The sequence below is a fragment of the Pinus tabuliformis genome, chromosome Q, assembly GCF_031772625.1.
Source record: "Pinus tabuliformis cultivar Carrire ecotype Pingquan chromosome Q, CPIR1, whole genome shotgun sequence".
Lineage (NCBI taxonomy): Eukaryota > Viridiplantae > Streptophyta > Pinopsida > Pinales > Pinaceae > Pinus > Pinus tabuliformis.
The window spans coordinates 1,114,260,678-1,114,287,735 of record NC_142296.1 but is presented as its reverse complement, the minus strand read 5'-3'; the positions used below and the strand labels follow the sequence as shown (position 1 = coordinate 1,114,287,735).

The window sequence follows — 27,058 nt, the reverse complement described above, 5'->3', positions numbered from 1 at the left end:
AGAAAGTATACGTCAAGCATCCAAGCTGGAAGAAGAAAAAGCAAATTGGGATTCGAAGCAACAAGTTGTATAGGTTACAACTTGAATCACCAATGGCACTGATGGGCAACAACTGTAATGGTGAGAAGGAGCAAAATGAATTATGGCACAGGCGAATGGGGCACTTACACAATGGAGCACTGAGGATGCTCAGAAACACTGTTGTAGGAGTATCAGTCCTTAGTAGTGAACATGATGACTTATGCAGAAGATGTGTACCATGGAAGTACGCTAAAGCAACGTTTTCCAGAAGTAACAATAGAGCAGAATGTGTATTATGATTGATACACTCAGATATTTGGGATCCTATGTCCACAAGAGCTCTTAGTGGTGGTGAATACTTCATCACCTTTATCGATGATCACTCCAGAAAAGCTTGGATCTATTTCTTAAAGACCAAGTATGAGGTCTTTGATCGTTTCCTAGAGTTTAAATCTCTTGTTGAAAATATGACAGAGAAAAAGATAAAGGTATTGCATTCAGATAATGGTGGAGAATATACAAATAAAGACTTCACAGATTTCTGTGCAAAAGAGGGCATCAAAAGAGAGTGGACAACTCCATATAATCTGGAGAAGAACAGAAAAACAAAATTATTGTTGGGGCAGCCAAAGCTATGTAGTATGATCAGGATCTACCTAGGTATCTATGGGCAAAAGCTTGCAACACAACCGTATATATCTAGAATAGAACTCCTCATAGAGCATTGGGGAAGAGAACGCCCGAAGGAGTTTTCACAAGGAATAAGCCAGAGTCAGTCATCTCAGGATATTCGGAAGCATGGCTTATTGTAACATTCCAGATGAGAAGTGCAATAAACCGGATCAGACTGTAGAAAAGGGGTATCTCATAGGATACAACGAGACCTCAAAGGCATAAAGAATCTACATTCCTAGCAGTAGGAAGATTGTAGTAAGACAGGATGCAAAGTTCATGGAGGACAAAGCTTTCAGGAAATCTCATGAGATGCCTGCAGAAGATCAGTAAGGAGATGTTTTGGTAGACCAAGAGCAGTAGGGGCAGCAAGGAGGACAGGCAGGAGGACATACACTTGGATCGAGTACAATCACCAACATTAGTATCTCCTCAAAAGGAGGAAATGCAGATAGTTGTCAACAGACGGAATGACAAGATCAGGAGGAAGAGTTGGTTAAGCCTCCCACCACCAGTGGTAGAACTAGCAGAGAAGTGCGGCAAACACTGAGGGACATAGAGGAGTTTGTTGGAGCTCCTAGAGCCGAGAAGAGGCATCGTAGACAACCAAATAGATACCAGGCATTGGTAGCTTAGGTTTAAGAACCCTCTAGCTTTCAGGAAGTTGTTCAACACCAAGTATGGGTGGATGCCATGGTGGAAGAATACAACTCCATCATGACGAATGATATCTGGGAAGTAGTTCCTAGACCAGGAGATAAATCAATTGTAGGATCGTTGATTTGTGGTAGCATTGGATGTGTTCTTGCAACAAAAATTGGTGTAGAGGCTAAAGAACATGAGATCTCCAATACCCAGAAATGGTTTGGGCAGATTCTAAACAGTTTGGGAGAAATTAAAATAATTAATATTTTTAATGGAGTCCCTAAATCTAAACTTAGAGAAAATAAAATCTTAATGTGAATTAATATAAGACTATGTTAGAAGGGTCAAAAACTCATGGATCAAGCCAGAGTTAATCTTAGCCATTGATTAGGGACTTAATCTCGTCCGTTGACTTGCCAAGAAGAAAAGTATAAGAGGAGGCTTGAGGGTCACTTGGAGGATATGCTGAGGGAGACCAGTTAGTTCAATTTCTGGAGCAGGGTTAGCTGAGAAATTCGAAATAGTGGTCTGGTGAGCAGTCAGAAGGCAACAAGTACGGAACAAAGAGATAGGATCAGGCACAGGAGACCAGTGCTGAGGCAGGAGAGGCAAACGCAGGACATTTCAGGCATGCAAAGGCAACAGGAGACTGCACAGAGGGCTTGCATGGGTGGCGCAGAGAGGCCCAGGGCTGACGCAGAGTGTCTAGGAGCCACGCAGAGGTCAGCTAAGCTGACGCTAGGACTGGGAGAAGTGTTGGAGAATTCTTTCTCTTTGTGGGTAAGCCAGTTTGGCACCCTATTGTATTGAAGAATTGTTGAATAATAAAATCCTCCCTTGCTGCACCGGTTTTCCCACATTGGGTTTTTCCGGGGACTGTTGTGCAAAATATCTGTGTCAATGTGTTGATTCTTGTACATGTGTTTGTTTTTGTATTACGGTGTTGTTGTCGCACAGATTGTCACGACAATGCTCAGATCGGGGGTTGTCACTCTCATCCCCGATCTCTCTGTTTAAGCCTGTCTCCCGCGGCTAAGGGGGGTAGACCCTATGGGAAAATGAATGACCAACTATGAAACAGTTGGGTTGGGAGACACGAGGAAATAAGCACTAAATTGATTTTACTAAGTTAATAGACCAGTGCCTTATGAAATGAATGATGAAACGATTTTTTTATCAAATGCTGCAGAGATATAAGCTCATCAACAATCATTTACCATCAAACAAAGCTTACCTTTTTACCAAATGCGAATCAATAAATGCTTAAATGGCTTAATGATACTCCAGCAGTTAAAATTTCGAAAGATAAAGTGCATTAAACAACCATGTAATTTCGAATGTTAACCAGAGATCACATTCATTAGCTAATCTTTAAATGATCATTCAAGCATATTTAACCACATGAAAATGATAATCATTAATTCCACATCAAAAAAAATTCAGCCTCAACAGAAAAGATACTTCGCAAACATGGCAAATCCTTGAGGCAAGATTGAATCTGGCAAAATATTTCCAAAATATTTTTATGTTTTTTTTTAGATAAAGCAAAATTTTAAAGCTAAATGAAACTTTTAAATAAAAAATCTAAATGACATTAAATAAAAATCTAAACTATAAGAAAATGAATTTTTGAAGTTTTATGATTTTTTTAAAAAAAGTTTTAAATTTTTTATAAATTCTAATTCTTAAACTCAAAATGAAACAAAGAAATAATATTTAATTTAAAACTATCCTAAGATTAAAAATCTAAACAAAAACTAACATCTAACGAATTTTTTATGAATCTTTATTTTTTATATTTAAATAAATTTAAAACTAAATAAAAAATAATCTAATGCATGAAAACAAAACAAAGCCTAAATAAAAATTTAACTCTACAGTCACAATCGAACACAATAAAAAATAAAAAAAAATGAAAATCGAATTTTTTGATTTTAATTTTTATACACCTAAATCAGATCAAACAAACAAAAAGACCTACGCTATGAAATAAAATGACGCTGAAAACTAAACTAACGCCAAACTTCTAAACTATAATCTGAATGAAATACAACCAAAGTTTAAATTTTTCAACTCGCACTTACGCTGAAAACCAAAAAACGATTTCTTCATACGCAGGCAAGGAAAAGATTCACGTATAACAGTTCACCAAAATTTACCTGGCCCGTAAAAAAAAGGGGCATGATCTCTTACAGTTCAATAGCAGAATGCTCTTCGATGCAGCACGCAGGTCTTGAAGAATATATCCAGTGCCCATGAGAGAAACCTTGAATAGTTACTGCGTGTTTGTAGATAGATCGTGGAGAACTTGACAGTAGTAGATTCGTTTTGCAGATGGGAAATCGAGCAGCAGGGATGGAATGAATGAAGTATGGCGGAGAGCTTTGCAGATTGGACCACGCATATGGTGTATTGTTGCAGTTTTGATGTGCAGGTAGACAGGCGGGATCTGCTCAGCGTGGAAGCTTGGGTTTGCAGAGATGGGAAAATACAACGAAGAATAAGGTCGCGTGGACAGAGCGAATGGCACTGCGCGTGGGGGATATGGAGAATGAAAAATGCGTGGATGAAATGCTGCTTTGATCTGGCGTATGGTGTTAGGGAATGCAGTGTTTTATTTGCAGCAGCAAACAGGCAGTTGGCCAAGCGGCAAGGGCTTTGCCTAGGTCACAAAAGTTTTTCGAGAAATTTCTTCCTGCAATACAATCGAAACCCTCCAGATCTGAAAACAACTGATATTTGAAACCCTTGGACAGCAAAATAGTGTAGATAAACCTCGGAAATCTTCAGAAATCCTGCAACCTGGAATGGAAAATCACCCAAAAATAATATGTGCATAAAACAAATTTAAAACCCTAGATCATCTAAACAACATTTACAACTTTTGACTCTTAAACAGCTAGATTTATCAATAATCCACAGTAATATTTTCAGAGTATAAGTTTAATATAAGATGCTTCAGAAAACCCTGCATGCATTCATAATTTTTTTTTCGAATGATTAGCCCGGGATCAAGAACTGGCTGGGCTCTTTTAGAAAACACAATCTAGGAGTTGGCTGGTTCAGCCGAGAACTTCCCCTAACGCCCGGTAATCTGCAAAAAGGATTTCCTGCACAGCTTAAAATTAACCATTAACATAGAGGGAGAAAACAATAGTGAAACCCCAATCAAATGGAGATACCTGCCACTATATTTCAGAATCTAAACTATCATTCAAACCCCAAAGATCAGACAAGATACCTGTGCCTAGATCAATCTTCATTAAGCTATCATCAATGGCTGAAAATAAAATTATGCAGAAAAAATAAAACAATTTTATACCATTTTCAGAAGAGTAACACCAGCAAGATTTTTAACCCCAAAGTCTTCTTTATTGCACAAAAAATGACTACAAGAGAGCTTTCTTTAGCACCAGACTCTCAGATCAAATCTGATCTCAAATGACCCCTAGCACCCTATTTAAAGGGAAAATTCCCAACAGCTAGTTCGAGTGATCCATGTTAAAATGATCTCGACCATCGATGAGGATCAAGATATCTCTTAATCTCATCCGTCGAATTTTAAATGCATTAAAAAATTGAAATTCTGCATTTATTTACTCAAAAATATTATTATTTTATTATTTTTAGGTTTTTACTTTATTTTATTATTTTTTATTTTTATCTAAATTTTTATTTATTTTTTTAATTTTTTTTATAAATTTTATTATTTATTATTTTTTAAATTTTTTTATTTTTCAGTTATTTTTTTAGTTTTTTTATTTTTTTAATTTTTAATTTATTTTTTAAATGGATCCTCGAACTTAGCCTTTGGAAAAATCACCTAGGACCTAAGACTTAAGACTTATGAGGGGATTAAAACATTTTCTAACCCTCAAGACACTTTACATCATGACGTTTACAACTTTACATCTCAAGGGGGAGAACCCATTTGACATAGACCCTCATAAACCACCCAGTTCTGCGACACAACTATAATCTAGCAGATTAACACACTAGGATTCTCCTAAGATTCTAATAACAAAATCCATTCCGGCTTTGGGGTTAGGCTGAAGGAAAACTCTGCCGATCATAGATTGGTGAGACAAAAAACCTTCCAGAACGTAGATTATCACTAGGAAATTAGGTCCACCTAGGCAATTTACATACATGACTCATATCTGCTAAGATTATTTACAATTCATACATGCACACTGGGTTTACAACATAATATGATCAAGTCGACGATGACTGTCGAATGGCACAGACATGTCGATCAAGCGCTATCCCTTTTTGCGAAGAAAAAGGGGGTGTACTGCTATGGGTAGTTGACACGTAGTGGTCAACAGGTGTGGAATCTGCAGCAAAATTTATTTTAATGTTTATTGAAGGAATTTCATAAATAACTTATTGAAGAATAAGTAAGAAAAGTAAATCAAATGTTGCAGTGATAGAATGTTCACATGGTATCGGAGCGAGTAATCAGAGACAGGAAGGGAAAATTAGTTATGGGTCGAGACCACGATGTAGAGGCATCCATGTCATGGGACTCGCACAGATTTTCAGAACATTGCACAAGAGAAAGAGACTTCGATTTATCTATGTTGGCTTCCAGGCTAGAAGAAGAAGTGGCTTGTATGACTAGTTCTGCATCTTCAAAAGTGTGGTATATAGCAGTGTTGAAAATATCGGTATCGGCAAAATATCGGCGAGGGTCCAGAAAATATCTTATCGGCAATATCGGCTAAAATATCGGCAAGCATAAAAAATAATTTTTTCGGATTTTTAAATATAGCCGATATTTTGCCGATATTTTCCAAATATCGCGATATTTTGCCGATATTTTCCGATATTTTGAAAATACCGCGATATTTTCAAAACAAAGAATATCGCGATATTTTCTCGGCGATATATCGTTTTGTCGAAAATATCGCGATCTTTTCGAATATCGCCGATATTATCAACAGTGGTATATAGACAATGGAGCCTCGTGGCATATGTCGGGAATCAAGGAGTGTTTTTCAGAATATCAAGAAGAGAAGATGAACTTTCAGATCACTATGGGGAACAAGGAAAAGTGCACTCTAGTAGGGAAGGGTACCATAGTTTTTCAAACAGAATTGGGAGAATGGTTTCGTGCTACAAATGTGTTGCATGTACTAGGATTGGGGATGAACTTACATTCAATGTCGCAACTTCAAGTCAAGGGCTATGATGTCTACTTCATCAAGCAAAAGGTATACGTCAAACACTCGAGCTAGAAAAAGAAAGTGTAGATCAGGATCAAAAGTATCAGGTTGTATAGATTACAACTAGAATCACCAATGGCACTAATAGGCAGTCATGGAGACAAGGACTTGAATGAACTATGGCACAGAAGAATGGGTCCTTTGCACCATGGAGCTCTGAGAATTCTCAGGAGCACTGTAACAGGACTTTCGGATCTAAGTACGAAACGAGATGATGTATGCAGAGGATGCGCTCTAAGAAAGTATGCCAAGGCAGCATTTCCTAGGAGCAAACATAGGGCCAAGAGTGTACTAGGATTGATACCAATGTTGCACGAAGCGGCGACGAAACCGGGATGTTTTTTGGAAGCAGGGACGCGAAAGCGTCATTTTCCAAAAATCTAAGAAGCGAAGCGTCTGCTCTATATATATATATATATATATATTTTATTTTTTTGCATTTATATTCAAAACTTGCCTTTGCTATATTTTTTTTTTTGCTATATATATATATTTAAATTTTTTTGCATTTTTTTTATAATTTTTTTCGGAAGCTTGAAGCTTCGTACGGCTGAAGCGTCGTCCGAAACACGTTTTGGAAAAACCGAAATGGGGTTCGGAAAAAACAAAAAGCGTTTCAGGCACACGCTTCCTGAAATTTCCAGGAAGCATGTTTATCAGCCCGAAACGCGTTTCGGATGGCACTTTCCCCACGCATCCTTACGAATCGCGGATCGGGGTTTTGATCCGGGGGGGTGGTTTCCTAAAACACTGATTGATACACTCAAATATCTGCGGACCTATGTCCGTCAAAGCTCTCAGTGGTGCCAAGTATTTCCTTACCTTCACTGATGACCACTCAAGGAAAACTTGGATTTATATTCTGAAAACCAAGGACGAGGTTTTCTGTTGATTCAAAGAGTTCAAGGCTCTGGTGGAGAATCTGACTAGGAAGAAAATAAAAGTGTTGCACTCAGATAATGGTAGAGAGTATGTCGATAAGGACTTCATTGATTTTTGCGTTAAAGAGGGCATTGGAAGAGAGTGGGCAGCTCCCTACAATCCGGAGCAAAATGGAGTAGCAAAAAGAAAGAACATGACTATTGTAGAAGCAGGTAGGGTCATGATGTATGATCAGGATATGCCGAAATTCATGTGGGTGGAAGCATGCAACACAACTATGTTCAAAACATGATTCCTCATCGGGCGTTGGGCAAGATTACTCCAGAGAAAGTTTTCACAGGGAAGACACCTGAAGTCAGTCATTTCAAGATATTTGGGAGTTTAGCATATTTCCGCATACTAAAGGAAAAGAGGAAGACGCTGGATCAAACTGCGGAAAAGGGATATCTGATGGGATATAGTGAAAATGCAAGGCATACAAAATCTACCTTCTAGGGAGAAGGAAGGTATTAGTTCGATAAAATGTAAATTTCATGGGGGACAGGGCTTTCAGAAAATCTCGTGAGATGCCTTCTGAGGAGCAGTCAAAAGAGGAGTCGCTGGTTAAGCCTCTTCAACCAATGGAAGTAAGAAATTCTTCCTCGGGTCATGAAGATTCTTAGGATGAGGAGGAGGAGCTAACAGAAGCACCTGCTAGCAGAGGAAGAACTAGCAGGGAACTTCGTCAGACTCTGCAAGATGCAGAGGACTTCATCGGTGTGCCAAGAAATAATAAGAGGGAGCGAAAAAAACCAGATAGATATCAGCCATTAGTGGCTTAGGATGGGGAGCCTGCCAGTTTCAGGGAGGCAGCTCAACATCAGGTTTGGCTAGACGCAATGGTAGAGGAGTACAACTCCATATTGGTGAACGATGTCTGGGAGGTAGTGCCAAGGCCTCAAGACAAATCAGTGGTAGGTTCGAGATGGATCTACAAGATCAAGTACGCTGCAGACGACAGTGTTGAGAAATACAAGGCCAGGTTTGTGGCTAAGGGGTATGCTCAAAAGGAAAGAGTCGACTACGAGGAGACCTTCGCCCAGGCAGGTGGTGTCACCTGGAAACATTACAATCTCCCAATCTTGAAATCCTAAAAAACTGATAAGTCTGCTGCATTTTGAATGAAATCTAAAATTCTACTTTCTCCATATGAAATCCAATGAGGCCGGAACCACTCTCAAACATCCTGAGTCATTTCATGGTAATGTTAAAAATTTAAGTAAAAGGATGAAAATGAAGATTAAGGAGAATGTCACTTTTACTTTAAGAATTTAACATTACCATGAATAGCATATCAACACTAGGGCCTAGAACGCTCAAACCCTTCTTGGCAGCAACCACATAGCTCTCCCCTTCCTTCTCCAGCAATCAGAAATGAAAATGATATGAAAAAAAACCAAAATCGGATTTTTATAGGCTGTGCAGAAATTTTTTAGTCACCGTGCGATATTTTCGATTGTCGCGCGATATTTTCCGAAATATCGGCGATATTTCGGAAATCGCGCGATATTTTCAAAAGCCGAAAATATCGCGATATTTTGTCGGCGATATATCGGCTCGCCGAAAATATCGCGATATTTCCGAATATCGCCGATATCTCGGCGATATTATCAACACTGCATTGAACAACCAGAGGGCTTTGAGGCACATGAGAAGAAGTCTCATGTATGCAGATTGAAGAAAGCCTTGTATGGGTTGAAACAGGCACCTAGAGCATGGTATGGCTGAACAGATGGCTACTTGTAGAAGATGGGATTTGTCAAGAGTGACGCAGATCCGAATCTCTACTATCTGGTTGTAGAGATTCGAGAATGAGCCGTTAATCTTAATATTGTATGTGGATGATCTCTTTCCGACAGGATCATCCAGGCTTACTGAGGACTGCAAGAAGAATCTAGCCACAAAATTTGATATGAAGGATTTGGGACGAATGCATTACTTCCTAGGGTTGGAAGTTTGGCAGTAGAAGGGAGAAATCTTCCTTGGGCAAAGGGAGGTATGCTACAGAAATCCTGAAAAGATTCAGGATGGAGGACTGTAGACCCATGGCTACTCCAATGATCACCAATTGGAAGAAGATTGATGCATCAGAAGACAAGGATGTTGATCCCATCTTATACAGACAGCTCATAGGGTCCCTAATGTATCTGGTCAACATAAGGCCAGACATTTGCTACGCTGTCAACACCCTCAATCAGTTCATGGTGGAACCGAAGAGGGCACACTGGGCAGCAGCCAAACACGTTCTCAGATATTTACAGGGAATAGTTGATTATGGACTCTTGTACACCAAAGGTAAGGATATCAATTTGAGTGGATTTATTGATGCAGATTGGGCAGGAAGTTCAGTGGACCAGAAAAGTACCTCTAGGTATTGTTTCAACATTAGATTAGGAATTACCTCCTGGTGCAATAGGAAACATAAGTCCGTGGCTCTAAGCTCATCTAAGGCAGAATATATGGCGGCGAGCACAGCTTCGTGTGAGGCCATATGGCTTGGAAAACTGCTTGTGAACCTATTCAAAAGGAATATGGAGGTGACCAAGATCATGTGCGAAATCAGAGTTGCAACAAGCTCTCTGAGAATCCAATGTTTCATGATAGGTTGAAGCATATTGATATCCGGTGTCACTTTGTCAGGGACTATGTCCAACAAGGAGCTGTACAATTGAGCTACACTCCTACAGGAGAATAGGTGGCGGACATCCTCACCAAGGCCCTTGGAAGGACAAAGTTTGACTACTTCAGCGAAAAGATGGGGATGGTAAAGAATCCGTTTCAGTAGCGAAATGGGAGTGATAGTAGCACGGATGCATAGGGAGTTGTAGTGCAAATGCAGTGTTGGGAGAAAGGACTAGCAACAACACGGATGAAGAGGGAGTTGTCGTACAGATGTAGTAGTGGCAGTAGCAGAGCCATAGGCAACAGTATAGGATGCAGCAGTGCAAAGGATGTTGGGCAAGGAGGCTTAGCTTCAGCACAGTGATTGATGCCGAATGATCAAGGTGATATTCAGTGAGGTGTATTACTAGAGCACAGTCCTCGCTAAGAGGGAGTGTTGATTTGGGGTAGCATCGGATGTTCTCTAGCCACGAAAATTGGTGGAGAGGCTAAAGCACATGAGATCTCCAAAACCTAGAAATGATTTGGGCAAATTCTAAATAGTTTGGGAGATATTAAAATAATTAATATTTTTAATGGAATCCCTAAGTCTAAACTTAGGGAAAATAAAATGTTAATGTGAATTAATATAAAACTATGTTAGAACGGTCCAAAAGGCATGGATCAAGCCAGAGTTAATCTTAGCCGTTGATTAGGGACTTAATCTCGGCCGTTGATTAGGGACTTAATCTCGGTCGTTGATTTGTCAACGAGAAAAGTATAAGAGGAGGCTTGAGGGTCACTTGGAGGATACATTGAGGGAGACCAGTCAGTTCAATTTCTAGAGTGGGGTTAGTTGAGAAATTCGAACTAGTGGTCTGGTGAGCAGTCACGAGGTAGCAAGTACGGAAAAAAGAGACAAGATCAGGCACAGGAGATCAACGTTAAGGCAGGAGAGGCAGACGTAGAGGCAACAGGAGACTGCGCAGAGGTCCTGCGTGGTGACGCAGAGAGGCCTAGGGCTAACGCAGTCAAACAGGGGCTGATGCAGAGTGTCTGGGAGCCACGCAGAGGTCAGCCAAGATGACGCTAGGACTAGGAGAAGTGCTGGGAAATTCTCTCTCTGTCGATAAGCCAGTTTGGCACCCTGTTGTACTGAAGAATTGCTGAATAATAAAATCCTCCCTTGCTGCACCAATTTTCCTACATTGGGTTTTTCCAAGGACTGTTGTCCAAAATATCTATGTCAATGTGTTGATTCTTGTACGTGTTTGTTTCTGTATTACGGTGTGATATCTGCAGCACAATTTATTTTAATGTTTATTGAAGGAATTTCATAAATAACTTATTGAAGAATACGTAGGAAAAGTAAATCAAATGTTGCAGTGATAGAATTTTCACAACAATGGATTTACAAGATCAAGTATGTTGCAAACGAAAATATAGAGAAGTATAAGGCAAGGTTCGTAGTACACGGGTATGCTCTGAAAGAAGGAATAGACTATGAAGAGACCTTCGCCCCAGTTGCTCAATACACCTCTATCATATTTGTCATATCCCTAGCATCTCAAATGGGATGGGAGATTCACGAGATGGATGTCAAGACAACATTCTTGAATGGAGAGATAGAAGAGGTGGTGTATATCAGTGTTGAAAATATCGGTATCGGCAAAATATCGGCGAGGGTCCAGAAAATATCTTATCGGCAATATCGGCAAAAATATCGGCAAAATATCGGCAAATATCGGCAAGCATAAAAAATAATTTTTTCAAATTTTTAAATATAGCCGATATTTTGCCGATATTTTCAAAATATCGCGATATTTTGCCGATATTTTCCGATATTTGCCGATATTTTGAAAATATCGCGATATTTTCAAAACAGAAAATATCGCGATATTTTCTCGGCGATATATCGTTTTGCCGAAAATATCGCGATATTTCCGAATATCGAATATCGCCGATATTATCAACAGTGGTGTATATAGAACAGCCCAAAGGCTTCGAAACTCATGAGAAGAAAACTCATGTTTGTAGGTTAAAAAAAACCCTGTACAGGCTCAAGCAGGCACCCAGAGCATGGTATGGTCGGATTGATTGTTACTTATAGCAGTTGGGATTTTTCAAGAGTGATGTTGATCCCAATCTCTACTATTTAATGGTAGAGAATGAGACACTTATTCTGGTATTATATGTAGATGACCTGTTCCTAACTAGGCCATCCAGGCTCATCCAGGATTGCAAGAAGAATCTTGAAGCCGAATTCGACATGAAGGACTTGGGATTGATGCATTATTTTGCGGGGTTGGAAGTTTGGTAGAAGAATGGGGACATCTTCCTTGGACAAGGAAGGTACGCTACAGAAATTCTGAAGAGATTCAGAATGCAAGATTGCCGACCCATGGCTACTCCCATGATCACCAACTGAAAGAAAATAGATGCATCAGAAGGCAAGGAAGTAGATCCCACCTTATACAGACAGGTCATTGGGTCGCTTATGTATCTAGTCAACACTAGGCCAGACATTTGTTTTGTTGTCAACACTCTTAGTCAGTTCATGGTGGAACCAAAAAGGGTGCATTCGGCAGCAACAAGACACATTCGTAGGTATGTAAGTGGAACAATCAGATATGGGTTGAAGTACTCCCGAGGGGAGTGTGTCAGTTTAAATGGGTTCACTGATGCAAATTGGGTAGGTAATTCAGTAGACCGGAAAAGTACCTCAAGGTACTGCTTTAGTGTTGGAGCAGGGATAATATCTTGGTGCAGCAAGAAGTTGAAATCGGTAGCACTGAGCTCAGCAAACGCAGAATATATGGCAGCCAACACAACTATGTGCGAAGCCATATGGCTAAAAAATTGCTTGTGAGCTTATTCAGGAAAAGGATGGAAGCAACCAAGGTTTACTGTGATAATTAGAGTTGTATCAAACTCTCTGAGAATCCAATATTTCATGATCAGTCGAAATATATAGATATCCGTTGTCACTTTATTAAACACTGTGTTCAGCGTGGGGCAGTACAACTACAGTATGTCCCCATAGGAGAGCAGGTGGTCGATATACTCACAAAGGCTTTCGGAAGAGCTAAGTTCACTCAGTTTAGAGGGCAGATGGGTATGGTTGAAAATCCATTTTAGTAGCAGCAACAATTTGCAGTGCAGGGACAGTTGGCAGTGGAAGTGCCAGTAGCAGCACAGATGCAGACATTCAGAGGAAGTTGTAGTACGAATGTAGTGTTGGCAGTGACAGTTAAAGGAGCAACGCAGTAGTTGGTGGACAGTATGTCAGTGATCAACAATGCAGAGAATGATGCTTCAGAGTCAGAGCAGTATGCAGTAGCAGTATATTGCTAGAGCACATTCCTCACTAAGAGGAATTGTTGATTTGGGGTAGCATCGGATGTGCTCTAGGTCTCAAAATTTGCAGGAAGGCTTAAACACATGCATTATCCAATACCCAGATATCGTTTTGGCAAATTTCACTTGGAAATTTTTTATTAAAATAATTAATTATTTTTAATGGGACCCTAAGTCTAAACTTAGGAAATTAAAATAATTAACGGTATTAATCTAAACTATGGGTGGAACTTCTAGAAGAAGGCAGAGGTCAAGTCAAATGATCCTAACCATTGATTAGAATCTAATCTGGGCCGTTGATTGATCATCGAGAGGATTATAAGAGAAGACTTAATGGGCACTTGGAAAACACACCAGAGGTAGATACTCAATTACGCGTGTAAGATCGATTTTCTCACTGGTCGAAGTTCGACAAGAGTTGTAGGTGAGAAAGGAAGAGAGGGAATCAACATATTCAGAGAGTGCAAGGCAGCAAGATGCAGAACAAGAACAGGGTGACGCAGAAAGAAGCAGCACAGAGGCAGTTTGACGCAGAGCCTACGTGGGTAGCTTGACGCTAAGCCAAGGAGAGCAGTTTGACGCATAGAGGATCAGAAGGATTCCAAGGAAGAAGTGCTTCACTTTGGGTAGAACTTGGTCACGAAGTGTGTATAAAATTTCTCATTCCTATTTCATTGGCAGTAGTTTGTACATGAGAATTTGCTGAAGAATAATAAAACCCTCATCTGCTGCACCGGTTTTCCCACATTGGGTTCTTTCAGGGACGATTGTCCAAAGATAATTGTGTTATTGTGATTGTATTTGTGCCAGTATTTTTCCTTACATTTATTTTCTGCAAATGTTTTAATTGTGAAGGCTGCAGTAGAATATACTTCAATATTTGCCGTAAGAATACTGTGAATAACTTATTTTTGAGATAATAAGTAGAAGAAATAATATTAATAACTGCAGTAGGATTTCTATTTAGAAATTTTCACACAAGTCTCATGGTACCTAAAGAGGCTGAAAGCTTGAGTCCATATTAGTCCCACTTGGATAGATTTCCCTGGTCAGGAATCTAGTCCATGGCAGTGCGATGCCTAAACTTCTTCGTAGATGATGTGGTTTGAGATCTTCCATGTACCTCTCTCATTATATGTAAATATGAATACCTCCCTAGTTAAGAGGGAGCGTTGGAAATGTAACTAGGTTCGGTCTTCATTGTACTTGAAGTCAAAATATAATATATTTGTCAAAAGAAAGAGAAAATAATTTATTATTAAATTGAATTGACTTATTAAAGCACGGTTTCATGCTTGGGTCAATTATAGGTCAAGGCTCCATGGTAGGCTTTAGGTTATTATCAAAGTCATTTATTATTGGGTCAAAGGAACTGCCCAGACTGCCGAAATTGCCGGGAACAACCGAGATTGTTGGAACTGCCGGGAACAGCCGGAACTGCCAGAAGGGATAGTTGTATGGTACTTAGCAGCAAATACACCAAGCATGCAATGTTACAGCTAGCATGCAAGGGACAACTAGCATGCTAAACAAACATGCTAGGGACAACAAGCAAGCAAGGTGCAGCCAACACATAGGTCAGGATGACAACATGGTGCAACAATGGCACATAATGCAGTATAATGATGGGTACAATCATGATTAATGAAGTGTGATAAGATGCAACATAGTGATGATGGGTGCAGCGTGGTGCAACATGGTGAGGTGCAGCATGATGACGAAATGCAGCGCAACGATAGGTGAAGGAGTCACCTTGGAGAATTAGTTGAAGCAACATGTCTTCAACTGATCTCATGTATCATCTTCTTAGAGATGATCTATGCTCTTATCTAGATAAGTCAAAGTGTTGACTTCTGTTGTAAACGTACTATCTCTCTCTCTCTCTCTCTGTTGAACTATTGAAGAACATATAAGAAGAATTGATCAAGGGTTTCCCCACATTGGGGCTTGTCCCTGGCTAGCGCCACATCTTGTGTCCTCTTGTCTTGTCTTGTCTTCTACGATTTATGTTTATGTTCTATCTGCAGTTTACTTTAATGTTGATGTGATTGCTAATCTGGAAAAGATATGGAGCTAACTGTGAAAATTGAAATAAATTGCTCTAAGCATAGAACATATCTAAAATTAACATGGTATCAAACGTGAGGTGAAGACAATGCCCAAGCAAGAGTGAAAGAGAAATCACCGAAGACAGTTGGGAAAGGACAAAAGGATCAGTGGATTCCTCATCCCTCTTCAAATTCACTAAGGGTGGTCGAAGCAGAGAATATTATCAGAATGGCGCAGCGGAATATGGCCTACCTAAAGATCACTTCAATGGAAGACCGAATCTCAGGGTGGAAGGAAAGGCAGATAACTAGTTCGACCATTATGCGAAGGAGTGTCCGAATGGCAGGGACACATCACTTGATGATGATAAAAATCATTCCAGGGACATCTTCAATGATCAAAGGAATGACAGGTAATGCAGGTCATCAAGGAAATGGCCGACTCTCCATAGAAAGCAAGGAACCCCAGGTATGAAGAATCAAATGTTGTTTCTGATAAGATAAAGAAGTGTTATCTTGTATTGGCCCTCTCCTTCAGATTCTTTGGGAATCTGGCTTATAGATTGAAGTGCTTCAAGGCACTTCATCGGATAGATGGGTGCACTCTCTAATTTGGTAGAGATGGAAACAATCGTGGGAGTATACTTGGAGTCGATGCCACCTATCCCAGAAAGGGTGTAGGAAATGTTAACTCTCAATTGAATAAGGGTAACTCGATTCATTTACAGAATCTCTTTTATGTACCTGATCGCAAGAAGAACCTAGTCTTAAACTCGGAAATGGAAGTCAAAGGTTTCAGCGTGGCATTCATTGATGGAAAGGTATGTGTTAAAAAATAAAATTTTCAAAGATGCCTTTTCTCATGGGTTCAGGGTTGGCAATTTGTATCAAGTTGCAGGATGGTCCATTGGGGATCATGCCATTTGACATATCACATCTATAACACTGAAGATCTACCTATGGGGCCCCACCTGATGTGAGTCAAATGGTGATAGGGATGTCTGAATTCAAGTAGAGCATGAAGGTACATGTCTGAGATGTACCGAAAGAAAATCTTATAAGGGGACCATTCCCCTCATGCAGCAGGTCCACAGGATTGGAACAACCTGAGGAGTTTGAGATTCATGATCGGGAATCTCATGTATACAGGTGGAAGAAAGCCCTCTATGGCTTGAAGCAAAACTCCCCGGGTGTAGTATGAGAGGATTGATAGATGTCGGATGAAGCTGAGATTCACTAAGAGTGAAGCCGATCCAAACCATTGTTTGAAGGTTGTGGATGATAGACCTCTCATACCAGCACCTTATGAGGACAACCTATTTCTGACAGGTGCAGACCGTCTCATTTGTAGAAGTAAGACGGAGTTGGATTCCAAATGTGGAATGATAAACTACAAGCCTCTGACTACCTCGAGGATCTTAACTTTCAGAAGTTATATGGTAGTGATGTCGGACTAGATTAGGGAAATGCCTCTGAGTTTCATAAACTCATTCGCGTTGATGTTCTTGGTGAACTTTCATCCAGATATATGTTTTGTAGTTAGCATGGTGATCTCAGATTTGGTTGAGCCTCACTGGATTGGTGCCAAGAATCTTCTAAGATATCTTCGGGGCACAATCTCTCATGGAATGAGATACACTGTCAAAAATATGAAACTGCATGATTATTCGAATGTTGACTATAGAGCACTTCTCAGTGCTGGCTCTCTTTGGATTCTGCTTCGATATCATGGATGAGCAGGAAGCAGAAGTCGGTTGCTATAAGCACTGCCGAGACCAAATACATAGCTACGAGTATGATCTCGTGTGAAGCTGCATGGTTGCAAAAGCTCTTAACTGAGCTGTTTGTAATATGTACACATGATGAATACCACTGTGATTCTCTATGACAACCAAAGGGGGGATTCGATTATTGAGGAATCCTGTATTTGATGATTGCTCCAGCAGATAGACATCAGATACTGCCTTATCTGGGATATGGTAAGTCGATGAGCAAGGAGGATACATCACATTGAGACTGATATACAGGTCGTAGACATTTTGTCAAAGCCCCGGGGAAAGGTCAAATCTGTGACTTTCTCGAACGACTTGGAGTCGTTGAGAGACCTTCTTATAAGTGTCCTGCATGTTGCATGCATTGAGCTCTGGGAGCTCTTGGGGGGCTTGGGGTACTTACTGGAGCAACATAAGACGACAGGGCGACTCACCCTCCCTTGGTGGTGCGCTATGTACAAGATGACAAGTTCAACCTTCCCCTGTGATACCCCGTTGCGACTGTGGAACAGGATGATTAGTTCTCCTGTTGGCTGGGATGATTAGTTCTCCCGTGACAACTGTGGAATAGGATGATTAGTTCTCCTGTGGCAACTATGAAACAAGATGATTAGTTCTCCTGTGGGTCGGGATGATTAGTTCTCCTGTGGCAACTGTGGAACATGATGATTAGTTCTCCTGTGGGCCAGGATGATTTGTTCTCCGTGGAGACTATGGAACAGGATGATTAGTTCTCCTGTGGGCTAGGATGATTTGTTCTTCGTGGCGATTGTAGAACAGGATGATTAGTTCTCATGTGGGCCAGGATGATTAGTTCTCCGTGGCATCCACTGACAGGATGATTCGTTCTCTTGTGGACAACATGGTTAGTTCTCCTATCGAGGCATCCTACCCATGTAGTCTGGGACTCATGGGAAGTACCTCTCATCTGATCAACGAGCAGGAAAATGAGGATAGGGACCATAGTAGTACTATCGATGGATGCAGTGATGTATCTACCGTACTCCCTATGCTAGGATGACCTCCATTGATCTGGGATCAATGAAACTAATCTGGGATTAGTATGAGTGGTTTGAGACACTCTCTTGTGACATTGATTTGGGATCAATGAAACTGATCTGGGATCAGTAGGAGTGGTTTGAGACACTCTCTTGTGATATTGATCTGGGATTAATAAAACTGACTTCGGGTCAGTAAGAGTGATGTGACAGACTTCGGGTTAGTAGAGAATGGAGTGAGACATTTTCAATCAATTCTTCTTCTTCATGGTTCATTAGAGCAGAGCAACGCAGAGCAGAGCAGAGCTCAGCAGATCAAAGTAGAGCAGAGCTCAACAGATCAGAAAAGTGCAGGGCATTGATGGCAGAGATAGTACAGTCGGACATATGGATCAACGGATAGAGTTCTCCCTAGTTGAGAGGGAGTGTTAAAATTGGCAACTAAGGCCAAACTCCATGTGGGTCATCTTATTTATAGCAACTGATATTTTTCTTAGATCCCTCTTATCGAGAGGTGTAGGATTGATCTAAAGATCATCCGATTCCAATAAGCATTCATGGAGTTATGAATTTATTTGCGTTAGAAGACAATTCGTCAAGATCGGCCAGCAACCAAATAAACCCCACATGTGCTCAACGTTTTACTATAAATAGAGGTGGCCTTCAAGTCATTTCAACACACTTGGGATCTCTTCCTCTCTCTGCTTGTCTTTGGGTTTTAGTAGGAGGAGAGATCCTAAGGAATAACATTGCCCTGATCCAAAAGGCAGAAAGCTGGAACTACTGGAAAATCTGGAACTTCCGGAAAAGCCGAAAAAGCCAGAACTGTCGGAAAAACCAAAAAAGCTAGAACTGTCGGAGAAGCGGGAAATGCTGGAAAAGTTGGCATTGCAAGAAACGCCGGAAAAGCAAGAAAAGCCGGAACTGCCGGAAAAGTCAAAAAAGCCAGAAATGTTGGAACTGCTGGAAAAGCTAGAAAATCTGGAAATGCCGGAAAAGCCGGAAATGTTGAAACTGCCGGAAAAGCCGGAAATACCGAAACTGCCAGAAAAGCCGGAAATGCCGAAATTGCCGGAAAAGCCAGAACTGGCGGAACTGCCAGGACTACCGGAACAACGGGAACAACCGGAACTGTTGGGAACAGCGGGAACTACCAGAAGGGACAGTTGTATGGTACTTAGCAGCAAATACACCAAGCATGCAATGTTACAACTAGCATTCAACAAGAAGCATGCTAAGGACAACAAGCAAGAAAGGGACAACCAACACACATGTCAGGATGGCAACATGGTGCAACAATGGCACATAATGTAGTGCAGTGATGGGTACAGTCATGATTAATTAAGCGTGATGAGATGCAGCATAGTGATGATGGGTGCAGCATGGTGCAGTGCAGTGAGGTGCAGCATGATGATGAAATGCAGCACAACGATAGGTGAAGGAGTCACCTTGGAGAATTAGTTGAAGCAACATGTCTTCAACTGATCTCATGTATCATCTTCTTAGAAATGATCTATGCTCTTATCTAGATAAGTCAAAGTGTTGACTTTTGTTGTAAACATACTATCTCTCTCTCTCTTTGCTGAACTATTGAAGAACATATAAGAAGAATTGATCAAGGGTTTCCCCACATTGGGGTTTGTCCCTGGCTAGCGCCACATCTTGTGTCCTCTTGCCTTGGCTTGTCTTCTGCGATTTATGTTTATGTTCTATCTGCAGTTTACTTTAATGCTGATGTGATTGCTAATCTGGAAAAGATATGGAGCTAACTGTGAAAATTGAAATAAATTGCTCTAAGCATAAAAGTTACCTAAAATTAACAAAGAGTCAATTGGTAAAGCTAAGGACTTCCCCAAAGGCCCAAATCCTGAATGATAACTTCTGCACACTTAGATCTAATTGTTAGATTAATAGAGATTCAAAACAATCATAAAATCATCAAGAAATAGAGATACCTAGTACTTCTATGAAATCAAAATGATATTTAAAAAAACCAGAAATCTGTGCAAGATCCCTGTACACAGATCAATCCTCAAAGTTTATTATCCAACAAATAAATAAAAGCAGCAAAGTAATGAGAGCAATATTATCACATAAATCGGAAAGAGGAACACCACGGTCTAAAAACCCAAAGTCTTTGCATTTTATTAACCAAAAAAAAGTTACAAGAGCTTTCTTAGAGCAAGTTCACCATTCAAAAATTGGATCCAAATAATGGAGAGAGGCCTCTCATTTATAGAAAAAATATCCAACGGCTAGTTGGCTTGATCCCCGTCAAAGCAATCTCAACTGTTGATGAAGATCAAATGATATTTTAATCATCACCGTTGAAATAAAGTTACTTTTTGAGGAAATTCGAATTTCACTTTTAATTTCTTTTTAATTAACTCAAAAATGATTATTTTGAGTTAATTTCCGCAAAAAGTTGACTTTGACTTAACTACTATGGCCCAAGGGTTCAAAATATCTTGAAATTTTCAATATTCCCTTGGTCGGGGACCTCCAAAAATTAAAAACTTTAAAACCCACGAATTTTAAATGTTGAAGAATTTAATTTTTCCTAGGACCTAAATTGATTAAATTTCTCGCTTTAGCATTTTAATTTATTTTAGCTACAAATTTTAATTAATTGACTCATGAGGGGATTATTAAATTTTCCAACCCTCTAATATTTAGCCATGGTGTCTAACTAAGAGGGACCATGCACTAAATATTTTTTACATGAAATATTACATCTCTGACCCATGAAGGGGGAACACCCGTTCGTTATAGACCTTCAATATTTGCCCATTTATGCAACACAAAAATATGATCTAGTAGGCTAAGTGACTTGTAATAAAATAATCTAACCAAATAGTTTGAATTACTCCCAAATCATTTTTACAGAGACTCGATAAATAACATTAGGACTCATTTAAAGTCTTGACAACAAAATCCACCCTAGCTTTGGGGCGAAGCTAGAGGGCAAAACTCCGCCAACCATTCGTGTTTAGAATCACACATAAATCGGTGCCACTAAAAACCTCCTAGAATAGAAATCATCATCAGAAAAATAAATTTACCTAGGTTGTTACATACATTTGTCTCACTAGGATCATTTACATTACAAAATGCAGACTGGGTTTACAAAATTCCAGTGTAAATATAGTTGATAATGATGAATCTATGGATCATTTGAGTGCTCAGACATTATGGAAATCCATGCATGAAAAAATGTACAGCTATGGCATAGTTGACATGGAGTGGTCAACAACAGGTAAGAGTGAGAGTAGTCAGGAGGTTCTGGAGAGGGTTTTGGGAAGAAGAACAAGTTTCCTAATAGCATTACTACACAGTCCAATTAGCTAGTTGTAGGCAGGAGTGCAAGTAGCAGGAGAAGTTGATTTTTTGGAAGAGATTTCCCAATTCTTATTCAGAGGGAGACAAAGACTCACTATTGCAATAGTTGCAACAACAGTGCAGAGGCAACGCAAGGGCATCAACAATGTGAGTAGTGCAATGGAAGCTCAGATTGTTTCAACTACAGAGTGTAGCGGGTGAATCAAAGTATGCGCAATAGCATGGTGGACAATGTTTTCCAGATTGACGTCTTAACAATGATTTCTAGTGACAGGGAGTCAATTCAATTTGAAGATGTGAAGGAAGGAGGGGTAACAAATATCAAAAACCAACAACATGGATCGGTTCAACTACAATATGTTCCCACATACCAGCAGGTGGCTGATATACTCACGAACGCTCTAGGGAGAGCCAAGTTCATCTACTTTAGGGAACAAATAGGTATATTGGAGAACACCTTCCTCGCTAAGAGGGATTGTTAGTTTTTGGTGTAGCAACAGACAAGTGTTCTAGTCTCAGATGATTCTAAGAGGCTAAAGAACATGCGATTTCCAAAACCCAGAAAAATTTTCGCGAGATAAGCTTGGAAAACACCTTAATTAAATTAATTTCCCATAATTAAAATACTTCCTAAGTCTAACTTAGAAAAAATGGTAAATTAAAGTAAATTAATTAAGGTAATTTCATTTTTCTCTAGAGACTTCTATTGAGGGAGTCAAAGTGATCTAAGCCATTGATCAGGATTAGGTCTTGGCCATTGGTTGCTCAACAAAAAATTATAAAAGCAAGTCGAGGGCTTGGAGAGAGACATCAATTATTAATTGTGATTTGAACAGTTCGACTACCTACTTTGCAACATTCAGCAAGGGTGCAATTGAAGCTAGGGAAGAGATAGTAGCGGGGTTTGCAGCAGTGAGAATTTCATGGGAAATTCTCAGGAGGTTTTCCAGTGGTCCAAGGTCAGGACAGAGGTTGAATTATCCAATAGAGGAGGTTGTATTATGCAGTGCAAATTAACCAAATTCCCAATGTGAGTTGCCAGAAGGAGGATTGATTCAGTTTCTAGTGCCTAGATCTATACCTGGGAGGCAGAGCAAATTGATTCTAAGGGTAGAGGGAGGTCAGATGTCCCACCTGGAGGTAGAGTCAGGTCAGAATGAATTTCTAAAGTAGTGCGCACTTCTAGTCCAGTAGTGCAAGTCGCTGGGAAGTGCGAGTATGCTAGAGAAGGCCAGATCGAGTCACTATGAGGGAAAATGATTTTCCTAGTATAATTCTAGTTGAGATAAATTGCTGGACCCAAGCCATAAATGCTAACAATTGTAATTCTCTATTTTTGCTACATAATAATAAAATCCTCCTTTTCTGCACTAGTTTTCTCTTTGGTGTTTTTCGAAAGACAATTGTCCAAAAATAACGGTGCCATATTTTTGTGTGTGTGTGCGCATCTATTTTTTAGTTCCATATTTTATATTTCCACAATGTTTTTATTGTAAAGAATGCATCAGTGAATTTATCATTATTTTCCGTAAATAAAATTACAAAAGACAAATAAACTGCTACCAGTTAGAAGGTAAATATCCAATAGTTGCATTCAAGGAATTTTCACAATAGTCACTGAATCTGCTGTCTCAACAAATAATCACTGAATTTAGGGCAGGATTTTCCTGTCCCGCTTTTTGTTCATTTGTTGTAATTCTCTTTGTTCCACAATGTACTTATTTGCTCTATTAAGTAATATATGAAGAATTTATCAAAAGTAACAAAGTAAAAATGTTCGATCCACAGATACCCTTTCCAATGCAGAGGAACTCATTGACAAAAATGTCTAATGCCTCACAATCTGGTTCCTCAAATGGATCTGAATTACTCCTGTACATCACAAATCCAATCAGAAACACGTCTACTCTAATCATACTATATAAATTTCAAGTAACTAAGTTGAATCGTGTAGTGAGTTCAAATGGAGATACAGATGGTGCTGAGAAACACATAAAATGAATGCAAGTCAAGATATAAAATGACAATTTAGGGACAAAAGAATACCAAAAGGCTATGGTTGTTTTTTATAGACTCAGGGTTGACATCAAGTTAGGTTGGAAGTAAGGTCAAGATGAGTGAGATTTTATGAATTTTTGACTGATATGTAGAAAAGCTCAGCATATACGTAGAATTGCTAGAAACAAATATTTAAGCATCCCATTTTCTATCATGCCTATGAATCTAAACGGCCAATCAAATCTGAATGGCAAATATGTTGGACAGTATTTTGTAATAGTGATTATATGTGTATAGTGCATAAAAATAGGACATGTATTACATGAATGGATTTGTTACCCCTCTTTTTAACAAGGTTACCTGTAGCAAAAAATTTCACTTTCAAGTACATTTTACATTTTTTCCAGTCTGGCTGCATTTTGGTCCATGAGTCATATGATTGCAGACTTCCTACCGAAACCATGCAGATTCTTTGAAAATAGATTGGGTCATTGAACAATCAAGGTGTCAAGGAGAATGCTCTTGATGATCATTTACAGCTTGAAGAAAGTCCAACTAAACTTTTGCAGTGCCAATTGAGGCAAAAGAGAAGAGTGAGGTAGGTTGGCTAAAAGGGAAGTACTTCTAGATTGGTTACTTTCTGCTTCTGCCTAGAAAAAGGAGAAGTCCCTCCTTAGCATTGATGAGGCATGACATGGTAAATATCTGTCCAGCTAATGGGTTATTTTACTGTATTTTAACTGCAGAAGCAGGTTTATTCTGTCTCTAATGTAACATCACGAACCAATGAAATGTTTACGCCATTTCTGTCTTAGGAAAGTGAATGTCATATGCATGGTATTTTTGTTCATTCTTTAAGACGACCCATATCAGTGGAGATGTTATGGAAATCAATTGACAGAGAAGCTGGCAGTGGGTCAGATGTTATGCATGATAAGGCACAGCAATATGCAAATGTCAGCACAGCATGCATTTCCATGTGATGCCACATGTTACTAGGTGAAAACTGTTGTGTGAAGAGGAAAGCAAATATACAAATAATGACAAAATAGAGGTCTTCCTTTTAACGACATAAAAAGGGGAATTGTAAAAAAAACTCAATCCCCACTTATTTCACTGCTTTGTTTTTCATAGGCTAAGTGGGAAGCCAAAGAATTGTTTGCATGTGGACAGTGGAATCCAATTTCAGACTTATCGCACCCAGGGAAAAATGATGGTTATTTGGTTACAGCCCACTTTAGCAACTGGACAAGGGCAAGAACTTCGAAACAATTTGATTTTCCACAGCCCGTGTGTAGGAAATTTTATGTTTGGTGTCCAGATAAATATTGGCTCCCAGTTGGTCTCTGCTTGCAGGAGTTAGTCTTAGTTTCCAGGCGAATAAAGGCAGTCTTAGCTTGCTGGCAGAGTTGGACCTGGATGGGGGCTCGCTTGCTTGTAGGGAGGTTCTCAAACCAAGGAAAAACATGAAGGAGGTATGCACAGTTGCCCAAACTAAACAAGGAACCCTATTCTATCTGCAAGCAACAGAGTGGTGACCCTTCTTGATTTACCGTTGCTTTGACTATTTGAAATGTAAGCCCCTCAGCCATAGAGAGGGCTTTGCTTTTGTTCTAGTTGCAGCAGCAGTGGATCTCTAATCAAAGGAAGTCTCATTCCTGAAGGAGCACATTGCTTCATATTTTACACACAAGCTTCTGAGGATTGTCTGTGATATGCTGTGCCATATTATAGCTAGAAGAAAAACAGGTCCACAGTTCTAAACCCTGCGGCATGGCCGCGACCATGAGGGTTTATGCTACACATTCCAATATATCACTGGACAAGGGGAGGAAAGGCAGCTTGTCGATTTTCCAGACAATTGAGTGGTCCTGAGAATTTACATGCAGAAGTTCCTATCAGGGATGACAAGGGTAAAGGCTTTGTCGGTATGGCATAAATTTGGACAAGCCATTCAAAATTCAAATCATGTAGACAGAGTGATCCAGTCAACAAGCTGTTCAAATATTTTGTTAATAATGTGAGTTGGTCTTGAGGTTGTTGGGCGTATAATTTGAAGGGATCAAGTATTCATTAGTTAAAATTACGTTCTTAAGATTTTGGAGCCTCGTATTATTGCAATTATACATGTGGATTAGTTATTTTTAGAAAGCTAGGCATGGTCTAGGGATTTTATGAAAATGATATTATTTCATTGTAAAGGAACTCTCTTTCCTCATCTAATATAAAGGGAAAACTTTCTCATTTGTAAGTGATGGTTGGATAATGGGAGAGTACCTCCCCTATGTATTTAATGAAAACCTTCTTGGTTCCATTGGGGTTTTGGGTTTATAATATGATGCATGTTTCAATCTATTAGGTCTTTCTTTCTTGGTTTTGTCTGCAACATTTTTTAAAGGGTTTAACCCGTAATGGATTCAGGGCCACCAAAAGACATAGTGAAATTAATCCACCTAGGGACAACTATCACTTGCAATGGGGTGTCCCAAACACAAGTTTTCATATCCCCTTTGTTGGTGTCAAGTAGTCACCAAGACTCTTTCCTAGGAAAACCTCGAGGAGGTTCCCATACTAAATGCTTGGAAATTGAGGTATCTTCTCTCGTGGGTTCTTAACGTTGCAGTTTACCTTGATTGACTGGGAAGCTACCCGTCTCTTTGATACTAGTTTCTCTTCCTTGATCCATTATTCTGGACAATCAGCCTAAGGAGAGTCACAGTTCTTGATATCCTCTCATCCTAACATTCCCTTGACTCCATTGCCCGTGAATGATGGAAATGGTCTTCAAATCCCTCTATCACCATTATCTTGTCGTTTGAGATTTTTCATCTTCAAAGAAATGAAGCTAAAGCTTCAAATTACAGGGAGATAGACTCATTTCGTCCCCGACAACAATGCTAAAAATGTTGTTGTAAAATCTAGCGGGCCTTGGAGTAGGTGTTGGAAATACTGTGAGAGGGGGGTGAATCAATATTTCACTCCAATCAATTAATTTTAATTTCACAAAGCATTGATTATCATTAGCATCAGACTAAAACATAAGTTAGGATCACATCACATGAACAAATAACAACAGCATTCAACAACGCACAATATCCAAGACAATAAACACAAGATTTTTAGGTGGAAACCCTTCTGGGAGAAAAACCATCGAATGCTTCTTAACATAAATCTTCAAGATTTACATCAATAGGAAGCTCCAACTTCCAATATTTTCAACATCAACTGAAGGAGACTCCAACCCCTTGATTTACTGGCTCCAACCTGAAGGATGCTCTAACACCCTGATTTACTAGCTTTAATTGGAAGGATGCTCCAATGCCTTGGTTCACCAGCTCCAACTAGAAGGACGCTCCAACGCTCTAGTTTTATTAGCCCCAATTGAAAGGATGCTCCAACTCCCTGCACAAGCTCCAAGCTGCCCTAACACCACCCTTCTGCCTTGAAGTGTTCTTAGG

At 39.7% G+C, this 27,058-nt stretch overlaps 1 protein-coding gene across 3 annotated transcripts in view; it reads right to left on the bottom strand.

Moving 5' to 3' along the window:
- The window catches only part of LOC149223410 (Chaperone DnaJ-domain superfamily protein), a 473,939-nt gene that overhangs the window by 182,994 nt on the left and 263,887 nt on the right, over positions 1–27,058 (bottom strand). For all 3 annotated transcript variants that reach the window (XM_089383282.1, XM_089383281.1, XM_089383280.1), the window contains exon 4: positions 23,395–23,474. In XM_089383282.1, the coding sequence (XP_089239408.1) occupies positions 23,395–23,474 (80 nt within the window). The remainder of the gene's footprint in view (positions 1–23,394; positions 23,475–27,058) is intronic.